Consider the following 15,429-nt stretch of genomic DNA (forward strand, 5'->3'; position numbering starts at 1 on the left):
AAGGGATCTATGTATCTGCACACCAAGGTCCCTCTGTTCCTCCACGCTGCCAAGAATCCTATCGTTAATCCTGTACTCAGCTTTCAAATTCGACCTTCCAAAATGCATCACCTCGCATTTATCCAGGTTGAACTCCATCTGCCACCTCTCAGCCCATCTCTGCATCCTGTCAATGTCCCGCTGCAGCCTACAACAGCCCTCTACACTGTCAATGACACCTCCGACCTTTGTGTCGTCTGCAAACTTGCTGACCCATCCTTCAATCCCCTCATCCAAGTCATTAATAAAAATTACAAACAGTAGAGGCCCAAGGACAGAGCCCTGTGGAACCCCACTCACCACTGACTTCCAGGCAGAATATTTTCCTTCTACTACCACTCGCTGTCTTCTGTTGGCCAGCCAATTCTGTATCCAAGCAGCTAAGTTCCCCTGTATCCCATTCCTCCTGACCTTCTGAATGAGCCTACCGTGGGGAACCTTATCAAATGCCTTACTGAAATCCATATACACCACATCCACAGCTCGACCGTCATCAACTTTTCTAGTCACATCCTCAAAAAACTCGATAAGGTTTGTAAGGCATGACCTACCCCTCTCAAAGCCGTGTTGACTGTATTTGATCAAGCCATGCACTTCCAGATGGTCATAAATCTTATCCCTCAGAATCCTTTCTAACACCTTGCAGACGACAGACGTGAGACTTACTGGTCTATAATTGCCGGGGATTTCCCTATTTCCTTTCTTGAAGAGAGGAATTACATTTGCCTCTCTCCAGTCCTCAGGTACGACTCCAGTGGAGAGCGAGGATGCAAAGATCTTCGCAAGTGGCGAAGCAATTGCATTTCTCGCTTCCCAAAGCAGCCGAGGACAAATCTGGTCCGGGCCTGGCGACTTGTCAATCTTAATGTTTGACAAAATTTTCAGCACATTGGTAAATAGTTACCAGGACTCCCCTACTCTTCTTCCAATGGCGTTAGGACATGTTTTACATCAGCTAACTGAAGAGCAAAGGGGTCTTCAACGTAAAACTTCAGAGTCTTCTAACTCTCACATGAGTGCTACCAACACTTACACTCGCTCGTCCAAGGTAATCTAGCACATTCTGCCTCAAGACCTGTCATGGTTCCCTGCAAACCCACAATCCCACGCAAACCCAACATCGCAATGGAGGTAACCAGAGAAATGTTTTGGAAGGAGAATGGTCTGTTTGAACACACAAGCCCCAAATTCACTCATGTGCGGGAAGCATCCTGTATTGAGGGGAGAGAAAGAAAGTGGAGGTACGCGAGATACCCGACACAAATCACACACACACACACCCACACAAATCAGGAAGCGTGTCACAATGTCATTGCAGTGAAAAATAGAACAGTGCCATGCAAGAGGAGCCGCGCTTAAACAAACTAACTAAACATGGCAGCGGGATAGAATTCACATCAGTCAGCCTGGCTTGCAACTGGTAAACGAGTCCAAACTTTGGATTTCAAGGGTGGTTAAACCATGCTCAACCTATTCCCATCACAATCCCATTATATGGCAAAATCTATCACGCTCCTCTCTTCATCCAGTGCTCCAAGATCTTGCAAGGAAACTGTGGGAGAACTTCCTTTTGAAGATTGCTTACTTACCAAAGATTGAGTGTCAGATTTCCAGAGTCACTGCAAATGTCTTATTGCTGCCAACTGTTTTGAGTTTCTCACATCAAAGATGCCCATTCACTTGAGATTCTCGACATCATACTAGGCCACAGTCCCAGCTATTGAGAGGCCCCTCTCTAAACCACACCTAAAACCCACGTCTTTGGTGAGGTTTTTGGTTATCTCCTAACATTGAGTCAATGAAATAATCAGGTTTTTATTCCACTATGTTTAACATATCAAGCCGATCAAACTGGCTGCTTCTGGGAACATTCTGTATCCCAATTTGTGACTCTAGACTTCTACACCAGGTGGGTATTCTAGAACCTTTGGGATAAAAGATGCAAAATTGAATCCAAATGTCCCAGGATGCAATGGGAAGAGCCACCAAAATAAAAACCCAGCCAAAAAGTATTCACCAGCAAACTGAAACAATCCCTCTATTAAATGGTTTGCAAATAAGCGGTGTATGAAAGTCTACTCCTGATGATTCAAAGTCAACGGTTGTGCTAAGAAATAATTGTCCCAAATCCAGCAAGTCAATGTCTAAATGGGATTTCAATTAATCAGATACGTTGAATTAACCAACTTTGAATTAAGAGGGGTGGACTGTCTCAGTGTATTCATTTGTGCACACATTCTGGGTAGTCTCGTCACCACTACAGGATAGAAAAATCTAAAAGCATTAACACAAAAGGAGAGGGTGTGAGATTAATGCATATGGGAAACGTTGAATGCACATAGAGCTACCTGTTTCACTGTGCAGGTGGCTGAGCTGGACGGAAGGGACTGTAAAGCGGGTGGGGATGACACACAGGAAAAGAACCAGGGTTATTATTGGTTATACAATGCACATTACACACAATACCTAACAGCAGACAGCTGGGAGTATGTTGCAAAGGCTGTAAGACACAGATGGGGTGGGGGAGCTTGCTGCTTTCTATAGAGTGTTTGGTGTTGGTTAGAAAACAATGGTGCATGCACACTCTCAAAATCACTGGGGGTGCACAAAACCACCCACAACACACTTTCTACATTCTGTACTGAAGTCAATTTCCTTTGTACACCAGTGCTAACTCTGGCTTGGCAGCTGGACACTGCACCGTTTGCTAAAGGCAATGCTTTTCTAACACTGAAAGGCCCCCTCACCTGCCCACGCTTGCTGTCACAGTTTCACTAACTGCAACACAAAGAGTGGGACATGGGGAGCTTTGCAAATCGAACGAGGGGAACTCGGTTTGAGGCCAAAGCACAGGCTTGCTCATACAACTAGGAAGGGAGTGGGGGAAGGAAGGGGCTCTACCGAAAACTAACACCAGATTATAGCTCCCTCTCGGGTTCATGCTGACATACTCCCATGTCATTACATAGAGAATACGGAAATCAAAGAGTCTAACAGTGGTTTAAACGAGATCACATACAATAAAGCACAGAGAACAGCCCTACACATCAGTGAATCTCAGGTAACAATATTGTCATTGTAGGAAGAGAGATCTCTGCATCATCTCTGGAGGAGGTGTAAATGACATGAATTCATTTATTATGTTTTAAGACAATGGACTATCATACACAGGATGTTAAGAGTAGCAGCTGACAAATTATTCCGATGAAAGATCATCAGCCTAAAAGGTTAACTTTGCTTCTCTCTCCACAGACTGATTGAGTGTTTCCAACACTTTGTTCTCATTTCACATTCCCAGCATGCACATTTGCTTTTGGAAGAACAGCAAATGAGACCCTTATTGGTCAGAGATACTCATTTGAGGGGTTTTATAGTAACATAAACTCACTCAAATCTATTTTAACAGGAAGTAATGGAATCAAATTTTGCCTTTCCAGCAGCACAGAACATGGTGTTGAAAGGGACAACTCTTCCATTTTTTGAACAGGTAAGGATAAAGATCAGAATAAAGTGGGTAAATATAGAGAGAGCACACACAATAATAAGTTATGGATTGTTCATTTAGTAAACTGTTGCTCCTTTTCTTTATCCATTCCCAATTTCCTCACATTCTCTTCCCAAAGCTCAGAGTTGGCCACAGGTCCATAGACACCAAAAACCTCTTGCTATCTTGCAAAATGATTCTTTGCTCATGTACAACTAAGCTATCGACCAAAAGTGGACATTGCAACTAACCAAATCCTCCCCACCCATTGCAGTTTAAAGGTGTGAAGAAGGTTATCTAAGATTACAAAAAGAGATCTTGATCATTTGGGCCAAAGGTGTGAGGAGTAGCAGATAGAGTTTAATTTGGATAGATGCAAGGTGTTGTATTTTGGATTTATATAAATAATGGTAGGGCCTTGGGTAGGACTGGCAAACAGAGACACCTGGGGGTTTAAGGTACTTAGTTCTTTGAAAGTTGTGTCACAACTAGACAGTGTGGTTAGAAGGGGTTTAGCACACTTGCCTTCATTCAGACCTTTGAGTTTATGAGTTGGGACGTCATGTTGAGGTTGTACAGTATGTTGGTGAGGCCACTTCTGAAGTACTATGTCCAGTTCTGGTCAGTCAGTTGTCGGAAGGATATTATTAAATTGGAGAAGCTTCAGAAAAGATTTACCGGGATGTTGCCAGGACTGGAGGGTTTGAATTATAGAGAGAAGCTGGATAGACTGGGATTTTTCTCCCTGGAGCATGGGAGGTTGAAGGGTGACCTTATAGAGGATTTATAAAATCATGAGGGGCATGAATGAGGTGAACAGCAAAGAGCTTTTCCCAAGGGTGAGGAAGTTCGAGACTAGGGGGCATACTTTTAAGGTGAGGGGAGAAAGATTTAAAAGGAACCTGAGGGACAACCTTTTCACACAGAGGGTGGTTTGTGTGTGGAATGACCTGCCAGAGGAAGTGGTGGGTGCTGGTACAGCTACAATGTTTAAAAGACATTGGGATAGGTACATGAATAGGGAAGGTTGAGAGAGATTTGGGCCAAACGCATTCAAATGGGACTAGTTTAGTTTGGGAAACCTAGTGGGCATGACTAGTTAGACCAAAGGGTCTGTTTCCATGCTGTATGACTCTAAGTGAGGTTAGTACTAATGAATGGGAAGACTAGGTATATTTTTGTCTCTAACCTAGGTGACAACTGTACACAATCTACTTCTGATCAGTTGAGACAACCAAATGGCTCCAAGCTGGGTACCTTCTGGTTTCACAAACTCCGTAATGCACTGGTTCGAGTTCAGTTAGCTCAGTTGATGGATGGTTGGTTTGCAACGTAGGACAGATTCAATTCCCACACTAACTGAGGTTACCTTGAAGGTCTTGCCATCACAACCTAGCTCCTCGCCTGAGACATAACAACTCTCAGGTTAAATTCACCACCGGTCATCATTCTCTCCAGTGAGAAAGCAGCCATATGGCCCTCTGGGACTTAGGTAATGTTACCTTTACATTAATGTACTGGGAGTCCTTTCCAACAGCTCCACGAGGGAACAATCTAACAATAACTGTATCCCATGAGGTTCTACAACAGACGGTCATTATGTTTGTTTTGTTCCCCACTCCCCAGTTCATTACCAATGTCAGACGCAGTCTAGTGGAGGGACTCAAAGCAGAGATAAGACAGCTTCCAGTGGTGAAAGGCCATGGCACAGCAAATCCAAAACACTTATACTCACTCAAATCTTCACAGCCTTTGGGAAATTAGGAGCCAGAGTAGACAGTGAGTCTGAGGAAGGGGAAGAACCGAAGATTGGAGAAGGTGAATTGGTGGAAGGGGACTAGGAAAGATGGGGGAGTCAGAGACTGGAATGAGGAAACAAGGAAGCTGAGGAAGACTGCTGGGGTATAGCTGTATACTGGAACAGTGTGTGTGTCAGGGGAAAGGAGTAGACTGAGCAATCGGAGTTGGAGACGGAGAGAGATGAATGAGAAAGTGGGTCAGTAGACTGGGAGAAAGAGGAAGGCGGTTTGAGGGACAGATAGAGACTGTGGAATGGGGGTTGGGGGAAGACCATGAGAAAACAAGTTACAAGGAGGGTGGGTACAAGAAATAAAAAAAGGAAAAAGTACTGACTGGGTCACAACTGATCAAGTTTTTTTACTGTCATGGCTTAATGACTTTTGAAGATGAAGCTTTCCCCTGATTAGACAGCACTGTAGGAAATGTCACCCTGCTGGCGTTCACTCTTTACCCTCAAAAAGATTTCTTTTGTAAGTTGCTTTACTTCTTTCCAATTGGCATTCACAATACACCTGCTCATTGCAAAACATAGCCAGAGGGTGATGTTTGCGACAAAATATTTTGAAAGTCAATTATTTCAAGAACGCACATCTTGACCCTGATTCCAGACATAGATGGACAAAATGACATAAACGTTCTCATGCAAAAGGAGCTCAAACCCTGACTCTTGGAGACAAACTGAAGCACATGAGCACTCACCACTGACAAGGAGTAAAGCTGAGCCCATAGAGATCACAACTCAGCAATATGCTAGCACAGGCAGGTGGACCGAGTGGCCCTCTCCAGTGTTGCATCATTCTGTGGGGGATGTTTTCCTTCAAAGCACATCAGCCCCCATTCAGCAAATAGCTGCTTGTATTATCAAGAATTTACTTCATATTAGCCAGTGTCCTGAAGCAGGAGAACGCACATCCAAAGCAAATGCACTCCCCCTCAACAATATACACCGAAATTTCTCGCAGACAACCTGCTACAACTATGATTAATCTGGTGGGTTGTGCGAGTAAAACATGCACAACTGCTCAGTGAAAAGCCTGATAGCAAGACCAGTATAAACCAAGATACAGCTGGGCATTAAGTGGATGTAAATGAAGGCACAGGTGAACAGGATCGACCATGTCACAAAAAATACCCCGCAGCTTTAGTTTGAAACAAGGGCGATTTGGTGGTGCATTACAGCACCTCTGAATTTTAAAGAAAAAGACGACCCACACAGTATCCTCTACCCATCATGAGGCAGCAGTACGGCCCACTGCTCAAAATTCGCAGAATAATCAAACAAAAAATCCTCAACAAACAATGATTAGGACTGGGTCAAAAACAAGGAACAAAAACAAAGTTGCTGGAAAAGCTCAGCAGGTCTGGCAGCATCTGAGAAGGAAAAAAAGTTAACTTTAATAGAATCCCTACAGCGTGGAAACAGGTCCTTTGGCCCAAGAGTCCACACCAATCCTCAGAGCATCCCACCCAGACCCATCCCCCCTAATCTACACGTGCCTGAACACAGTGGGCAAATCAGCATAGCCAATTCACCTAACGTACACATCTTTGGACCGTGGGAGGAAACCCGCACAGACACGGGGAGAATGTGCAAATCCACACAGACAGCTGCCTGAGGCTGGAATCGAACCCGGGTCCCTGGCACTGTGAGGCTGCAGTGCTAACCACTGGCCCACTGTGCCACGTTTGGGTCTGGCGATCCTTCCTCAGATCTTCCTCCAAAATGTTGATTCTGTTTATTCCTTCACAGATGTTGCCAGACCTGGTGAGATTTTCCAGCAACTTTGTTTTTGTTCCTGATTTACAGCTTTGGCAGTTCTTTCAGTTTTGTTTAGGGCTGGGTAGTGGAGCTGAGTCTAGTGGAGCACAAGGCAAGACTTTTCATTCCTCACTAGATCATATGACTCAAGTGCACTATATGTCTGGGTGTAATTCGTTGTAAGTTTAAAAAACACACAATGGGGTGTGGTGGGGGCACAGGGTGGGGGGGACTGGTTTTTGCGTGCGTGCACGCGGTTGGATTAGCATTGAAACAGATGTGAAATCACTCAAGTGATGAGGATTTCAAACTTCTGTCCTACATCATTCAATGTTTCAGCTGCATCTTTTAGATTCTCATTAAAACAAGCTGTTACTTTACATCTGAGGAATTTACCATCTAAGTGGCAGCATGATGTTCCTAGTTGATTCTTGGGAATTATTCATGCTCTTAAGAACCTCAAGCACCAGTGGTCTGAATTTCCACTCAGCCCCTTTCTCCCTCAATATGCCCAGGGAACTGGTGGGGCAGGATCTCGACCTGCCAATCCTTTGGACCAGTCACCACCTGCTGTGGAGAATTTGGCAAATTCTTTTGGTGGGTTTCCCACTGATTCTTCCAATGGTGCTGGAGATCCCCTAGGTTGAAAAGGAGGAAGACTGGCACAGCTGAGGGCTCTGGCACCTGCACCCGCCTCAAGGGAGCCATTTGCCACATGGCATGTGGAAGCCTGAAAGCATCATTGTCTTCTATGGGTCCTGGCAACTCAAGAAGGCACTTCGCCTGCTCCCCCATTCAATTAACTTGGTAGTTCACAACCTGAACACTACTGAATATGGAAACATTTTGCTGAAGCTTTCGGCAAGTGACTTGCATTCAAACACAGAGACACATTCTCTGCGAAGAAAGGAAATATGTCTAAACCTTGCGGTTGGAGCTCGGAAGGATCTATTGGCTCTTCTTATAAAATCAACCTATATTTCCTTGTTGCTTTTGTCATGATATTACTTCAACCAAACAGAGTTGACTTGCCAACCAATTAGCACCGTTTCCTCCTGAGGTATAAATTGTTTGAAATTTCACATTCTTGCATTTGTCCTGATGATCATAGGATGAAAAACTTCAGCAAAGTATGCCCCTTTTCAGCAACATTCAATAGAATCCATACTAGAACAGATTCTAGCCACCGTGTGGTGGTGAGATTCACAATATTAATGGTAGTTTTCAATTGAAACCCATTCTAAAACAGCCTTTTGGAAAGTATAAAAGTTCCAAATTTTCAACAGCACTTGTGTGATGGACTGCTTCTGGATGTCACTTCGAATGGCCTTATTCTAATATTAGTTTAAAACAATGCTGCCTTGTTGCGAATTCTCCAATGGGGACGTTTCTTTTCTCTCTGCCTCACCTCAATTATCTTAAAAACATCAATTAAATGACGTCTTAATCTTCCAGAATACAGCAGCATAAATGAACAATAAATCGACAATATCAAGGAATTCAAATCTCGTCCATACTGTCGGTCTTCCTAACTTAATCCTCTCACCACCTTACTTAAAATTAGTTCATCGGTACTTAGAATATGGGTGGGGGAAACATTTCCAGTTGTCAGGATATTGGTAATGTGAGAGGGGAGTTCTCAGGACACCCTCATTCTGCAAATATCAACCTGCTCGTGGATGATATTACATATCCTTCTGGAGCAGAGTGGACTTGAACTTGGGTCTCCTGGCTCAGACGCTGGGACACTACCACTGCACTACACGAGCCCTTACCACAGCTCTGCATATTTGGGAAAATGAATCAGAAGAAAGTGTAAACAAAGATGCAAATTAAGAGTCGGCTGGAAATCAGATAATGTGAGGAAGATACTAAATAAAAACCTGAAAGAACTACGGATGCTGTAAATCAGAAACTGCTCGAAAAGCTCTGCAGCATCTGTTGAGAAAAAAACAGAGTTAACATTTTGGGTTAAATGACAGGCCTCAGAACCCCGAGACCATTCTCAGGGAGGGTCACTTCACTCGAAACATTAACTCCGACTTTCTCTCCACAGATGCTGCCCAGGCCTGCTGAGCTTTTCCAGCTATTTCTGTTTTCGTTGTTGCATGTGAGGGAGATATTGGTGGTGAGGGGGATATTAAAAGTAAACATCACAGAATTTCACATTTTCATTCCCACTTTGTTGTGTGGTCTTATACAGTGATCTTGGTGAATTTTGACTATTTGCATAGCTGTGCACGTTGTATGCTGCGGTGGGGGAAAAGGGGAGAGATATTAGGAAAGGATGTATTGGTGGGGGTGAAATACATGCATTTTTCGAACAAACCTCCTTATCCTCTCACAAAACCTTTTTATTAAATGCTTGTCAGAAGTTACACACAGACATGACGAACTGAAGCATGTCTCCACCTCTCGGTGCTGCAGTCTGCACTTTGCCTAAGGTTCACTGATCCTTTGTCAAATCAGGTGGTGAAAGGGGCCTGGAGTTGGAGGGTGTTGGTGGGTGTTTAATCAAGCAGAGTCAGAACAAAGCAATGTGTGCAGTTCCTGTTCCATGCAGCAAACTGCAGATTCAGTCAGACCAATGTCAAGCATCACATGAGGTACATTGGGTGCTGTGTCTATTCCTATCGCAGAGGCCAATGTGAGGAACATAACAGGTCAAAAGAAAGTGGGGGGGGGGGGGGGGGGGTGGGGAAGAGCATTAGGGTTTCCAGTGGGAAGTCTCTCCCCAGTATTGCAAAGCTTCAGCATTGAAAGGGTCTAAAAACTGCAAGCAAGGCAAATTGGACAATAAACTCCTCACCCAGAGAGGGTAATTGGAATTGGATTTGCATTTAAAACCGAACAAGTTGCAGAAATTAGAGTTTCTTTAAAAAGAATGGGCTGGCAAAGAATGGCAGGGCCGATTGGCCTCCTCCTAAAAATGAAAGGTTTCACCTCACAGCATCAAAAAAAAAGAATGGTAGGGAGACAGTGGCATGTTGATTGAACCAGTAATCCAGGAGACCCAAGTTAATTATTTTGGGATAACACGGTGTGGAGCTGTATGAACACAGCAGGCCAAGCAGCATCAGAGGAGCAGGAAAGCTGACGTTTCGGGCCTAGACCCTTCATCAGAAATGGGGGAGGGGAAGGGGGTTCTGAAATAAATAGGGAGAGACGGGGAGACAGATACTCCCAAAGAGGAAGCTGAAGAAATTTAAATTCAGTTAATAAAACGTGGAATTGAATATTAATCTCAGTAATGGTGATCATGCCCAGTCTGTCACTGGTTGTTGTAAAATCCATCTGGCTTACTAATGTCCTGCCGGGAAGAAAATCTGCCCTCCTTACCTGGTCTGGCCTACATGTGATTCCAGAGCCAACATTGTTGGGTCTTAACTATCCCCTGAAATGGCCCAGCAAGTAACTCCGCTCAAGGATACTTAGGCAACAAACACTGATTGGCCGTGTCTGCAACACCCACATCCCAAAAAATAAAAAGAAGTCATCTTTCTTAGATCGCCTCTCATGTTTTCACAGGTGAGATTCTGCAAAGCACATGGAGTAAAATGGCATGTTATCGAGGTCCCAAGTCACCACAGGGACAGGTCAGTCCAAACGGCCTGTTTCTGTGCTGTACATCTATGAATCTATGCCTCTAAATCCAAACAAACACAAGCACTGGAAAATATGCTACACACCCCAGACTAGAGTTGAGCTGGGGGCAACTATCATCAGATTTTAGGTGTGAATTGGGTGATTCGTGGGCTGAAGGGCCTGTACTGTGCTGTACTGTTCTAATTAGTGCTTCTTTTGAAGTCATGAGACAATCAAAGGGGGCTAACAGTCAACTGGGAGATTATTACAATCTTTTCATTGGAGAAAAGGAGGAGGAGAGGGGACCCAGTTGAGGTATACAAGATAATGAGAGGCATAGATAGAGTTGATAGCCAGAGACTATTTCCCAGGGCAGAAATGGCTAGCACGAGGGGTCATAGTTTTAAGCTGGTTGGTGGAAAGTATAGAGGGGATGTCAGAGGCAGGTTCTTTACGCAGAGAGTTGTGAGAGCATGGAATGCGTTGCCAGCAGCAGTTGTGGAAGCAAGGTCATTGGGGTCATTTGAGAGACTGCTGGACATGTATATGGTCACAGAAATTTGAGGGTGCATACATGAGGATCAATGGTCGGCACAACATTGTGGGCTGAAGGGCCTGTTCTGTGCTGTACTGTTCTATGTTCTATGTTCTATAAATCCCTGAGATTTTCTATTAGATTGGTGCTGGGTCTTTTAATTCCACTTAAAAGGAAACCCCAGAGCTGTTTCCCCATTAAAAACAGCAGCAGTGAATAAGAGACCCCATCCCAGAGCATGCAGACGTTCAAGCCCATTCTTCAAGTACTTACAATGACTGTGAAACACTGTAAATAAGATAGTAATGGGGACAGTTAGTAAATCACCATACCTGGTTGGGTTATACCCCTGCACTGCGGAAGCTAAAGCGTGACCTGCACTTTAATAATGCAATACTTACCTTACTGAGGCTGGGTTCTCCCCCTCATGTCCGAATCATCATTACAAATACCTGACAGAAACTGACATTTAAGAAACTCCCCTCTATTTCCTCGAAGCAAAAGAAGCTGCAATAAAACAGCAGCAAACTGCAAGACCCCCTGGGTCAGACGGGGAAAACCAAGCCTGTATACAATACTAGTTTGTCCAAGGAAGGCACCCCTCCCATTATCTTATGGCTCACCATTCAAAATCGACCAATGCCACACAGAAACGCTAAGGGACTGTACAGAAGCATCTACTGAACACCAATTATAAATTTAACTGGGTCAGCAACAAGAGATATAGGATCATGGAAGGAGGAGGAGGAGCCTACTTCATTCTTCTGAGCCTGTTCAGACGCAACAGGAAATAAAACCAAGGCTGATCAGTGACCTAACTCGTCTCTCCACCACCTAGTTTCTTTGTTAATATTAAAATCGGCGTTTGAAGGGCTTTTGTTAACAATTGATCTATCACCAATGGGCCATTTGTAGAACAGGGTTCCAAACATCTGCCACCCTTTGCACATAGAAGGGTTTCCTAATTTCACTTTTGAAAGGGGCAGCATGGGGAGTAAGTGGTTAGCATTGCTGCCTCTCAGCACTGGGGGTCTGGGTTCGATCCACCCTCTAGTGGCTGTCTGTGTGGAGTTTGTACGTTTTTCCCACCGTCTGCCTGGGCTTCCTCTGGGTGTTCCCATTTCCTCCCGCACTCAAAGACGTGCAGTTTGGGTGGATTGACCAAGCTAAATTGGCCCATAGTGTCCAGGGATGTGTAAGTTAGATGGGTTAGCCATGGGAAATATATGGTTACAGGGTGGGATGCTTTTCGGAGGGGTCAGTGCGGACTCAATGGGCCAAATGGCCTGCTCCCACACTGTAGGGGGATTCTATGGGAGTTTTGTTCTCATTTCTTTTAAAGGCACGTACCTTGTTCTAGGCTTCCCGACCAATGGAAAAAATTCTCTCTACACTATCTGTATTCATAATATCCTAAAAACTGAAATCAAAATCACGGTGAACCTTCCAAATTCCAGGGAATACACAACTAGTTTGTGTAATTGTTCTTGCTAATTTAACCACTGAAGTTCAAGTCTCACTATGATAAGGCCTACAGTGCAGCACCTCAAGGACAGTGTATCCCTCCCAAGGCATGGTACCTAAAACAGTTCAGAGTGGCCCAAGGAACCGCTAAGCAGGTTTCAGAAAACAGCAAAATATAAACAGTTGCAGAGTGCGGTGCTGTCAGAAACACCCAACATTATTGCTAGCATGATTCCACGACCCAGCAAGGTAGGCAGTGCAAATGAGAATGAATCTCAGGAAATCACGAGTGTGTCACTTTTCAGTGATGTTAATTAAACATGATGGATATAAAAACATTGGGGGTGGGGGGACAAAAAGAATTTACAAAGATGATACGGGGCAGAGGGGTGTGGGAAGAAGGATGAAGGTGGGAGAAGGTAGGACAGCAAGAGAGGAAAAGGGGAAGGGGAGGACGAGGGAGGACCAAGGGAGAGGAGAAAGGGGGAAAGGGGAGGGGAGGAAGTTGGAGGAGGGGCGGGAAAGGGGGAGGAATTTGGGGGAAGGAAGGAGAGGTAAAATGTGAAGATACAAAACAAACAAAAACTGATAGATTAAAATCTTGAAAACGCTGAAAGGGTTTGATAGGATATACATCGGATGAGGACAAAATAAAAAGTAGGGCTTCTTATGAGAAATAATGGGAACTGCAGATGCTGGAGAATCCGAGATAACAGTGTGGAGCTGGATGAACACAGCAGGCCAAGCAGCATCTCAGGAGCACAAAAGCTGGCGCTCGGGCCTAAACCCTCTCTGATGAAGGGTCTAGGCCCGAAACGTCAGCTTTTGTGCTACCGGGGGCTTCTTAAACAGGAATTCAGGAGAAAAAAGGTCTTTCTGAGAATGGTTTGAGTAGAATATGCTACCTGAAGGACCTGGTTGAAGTGATCGATTAATTTAAGGAGAAGACAGATGAGTATGCTCGAGAGAAAGCTAAAAGGGTCAGATGAGGGTGATTTGTGTTCAGAATGAGGGCTGACCAAAACCATTTGGGCTGAATTGCTCAATCCTGTGGTGCAAAATTTAATTCCAAGCAATTAATAATTGAAGTGCTTGAAGATTGAATTTCTATTTAATCCAGAGTTAAACGGTAATCTTAAAAGTCCTACCATTTACAGGCACACAAGGTTTTCATGAAATCAATTTAATGAGTCATGTCAAACTCACACTGTACAGAGCTTCCCTGAGCGGGGAGCGGAAGCCTAGTCATCCTGACTAAAACTAAAAAGTTACATGTGAACAATTACTATGGAAACCATGCAGGAGATTCCAAATGGATCCTGCATGAGGCTGAGAGAGTCGCCGACTTTTAGTGTGCAATCTGCTGTAAAATACTGAAATACTGGGAAACTGCGCTACCCTAACAAATCTGCACTTTCCAATTCTCCTCTGAGGGAGAAACCCCCAGCACCGCCACCACATTCTGGGGTCCATCCAGTCTGAAATTCTTGCATTAAGTCAAAAAGTCTCCTGGAGTAACAGGGATAAAAAGCAGCTTTCTCCATCATTAAACTGACAATAGCTAAATGCAGGCTTGGAAATCAAGTTGCTGAATATCCCAACTTTGAAGTTCAGGAGGTTATACTTACTGTAACCCATTCCCTGCAGAAAGTACTTGAAGGCTTCAGTCAGCTTGCCAGGCTAGGGTGCAAACACAGACAGACAGACAGACAGACAGACAGACAGACAGACAATCATTAAATCACCATACTTAGTTTTGCTAACACATTTCAAAATAAGAAGCAAGTTCTGAACAAGGCTCTGTCATTGCATAGACATGCGCTGTGTTAGTCCAGGCATAACATGCCAAATGGCTTATTTCTACACCTAAAAAGACAGTGGCTCAATTGTTAACACGACTGCCTCATGGTGCCAGGAACCCGGACTCAATTCCAGCCTCGGGTGACTGTCTGTGCGAAGTTTGCTTGTTTTCCCTGTGTCTGTGTGGATTTCCTCCCACAGCCCAAAGATGTGAAAGTTAGGTGGATTGGCCGCGCTAAATTGACAGCGTACACAGATGTGCAGACTAGGTGGATTAGCGATGCGGGTTCATGGGGAATATGGCACTGGCTGGGATGCTCTTTGGAGGGTCAGCACAGACTTGATGGGCCAAATGGCCTCTTCCCATACTGTAGGGATTCAATGAAATGATGATGATCGGAGCCAGTAGTAAAGCGTGGCTCTCCCAGGATATTTCCTCAAGGAAGGAGGCAATCCAAATACATACAAGAAGCACTGGCTGGGAAAATAGTTGGGAAGATAAGAAGCTTGATTAAGGATTGTGGAGCAAAATTGCTTCTAGATGTTTAGCATTAAGTGCAGTCTGCCCTCTTCAGCTGCCTCTCTGGCATGCAGCATGTTGCTTACAGAACCAAATGTTCTCTCGCAGGTTGCCCCTTTAAGTTATCCTGTGCATATGTGGCCAAGCAAAAAAAAATCAAGCCTGTGCTTAAACAAAATTTCTGTACATTATAAAAAAAAATTGAAGATTATATTGATAGCTCCCTTAGAGTTTTCTTTTCATGGTACTTTGTGAGGGCAGTTTGAGAGAACCCGCACAGTATCATATGGGTGGTGTACAATCACACAAGTACAGCTTACACCAGGAGATAAACTGGGGCATGACTGGCATGGAGATGCAGCAGGAACAGATACTGGTCAGTCTTAAAAACAGGCAGGTAGTTCCAGATTGGTCAGGCTGTTGCCATGGGGATGAAGTAGTGT

The 15,429-nt window shown here is 44.3% G+C and overlaps 1 protein-coding gene across 3 annotated transcripts in view; it reads right to left on the minus strand.

Moving 5' to 3' along the window:
- Positions 1-15,429, minus strand: part of LOC125461262 (protein NDRG3-like) — a 129,732-nt gene that overhangs the window by 13,529 nt on the left and 100,774 nt on the right. For 2 of the 3 annotated variants that reach the window (XM_059652743.1, XM_048549814.2), the window contains exon 15: positions 14,295-14,346. In XM_059652743.1, coding sequence (XP_059508726.1) covers positions 14,295-14,346 — 52 coding nt within the window. Of the gene's footprint in view, positions 1-2,387; positions 2,427-14,294; positions 14,347-15,429 lie in introns of all 3 variants that reach the window. The other variant, XM_048549813.2, reaches the window with a different exon arrangement.

This window comes from Stegostoma tigrinum, chromosome 19 (assembly GCF_030684315.1).
Source record: "Stegostoma tigrinum isolate sSteTig4 chromosome 19, sSteTig4.hap1, whole genome shotgun sequence".
Taxonomy (NCBI): Eukaryota; Metazoa; Chordata; class Chondrichthyes; order Orectolobiformes; family Stegostomatidae; genus Stegostoma; species Stegostoma tigrinum.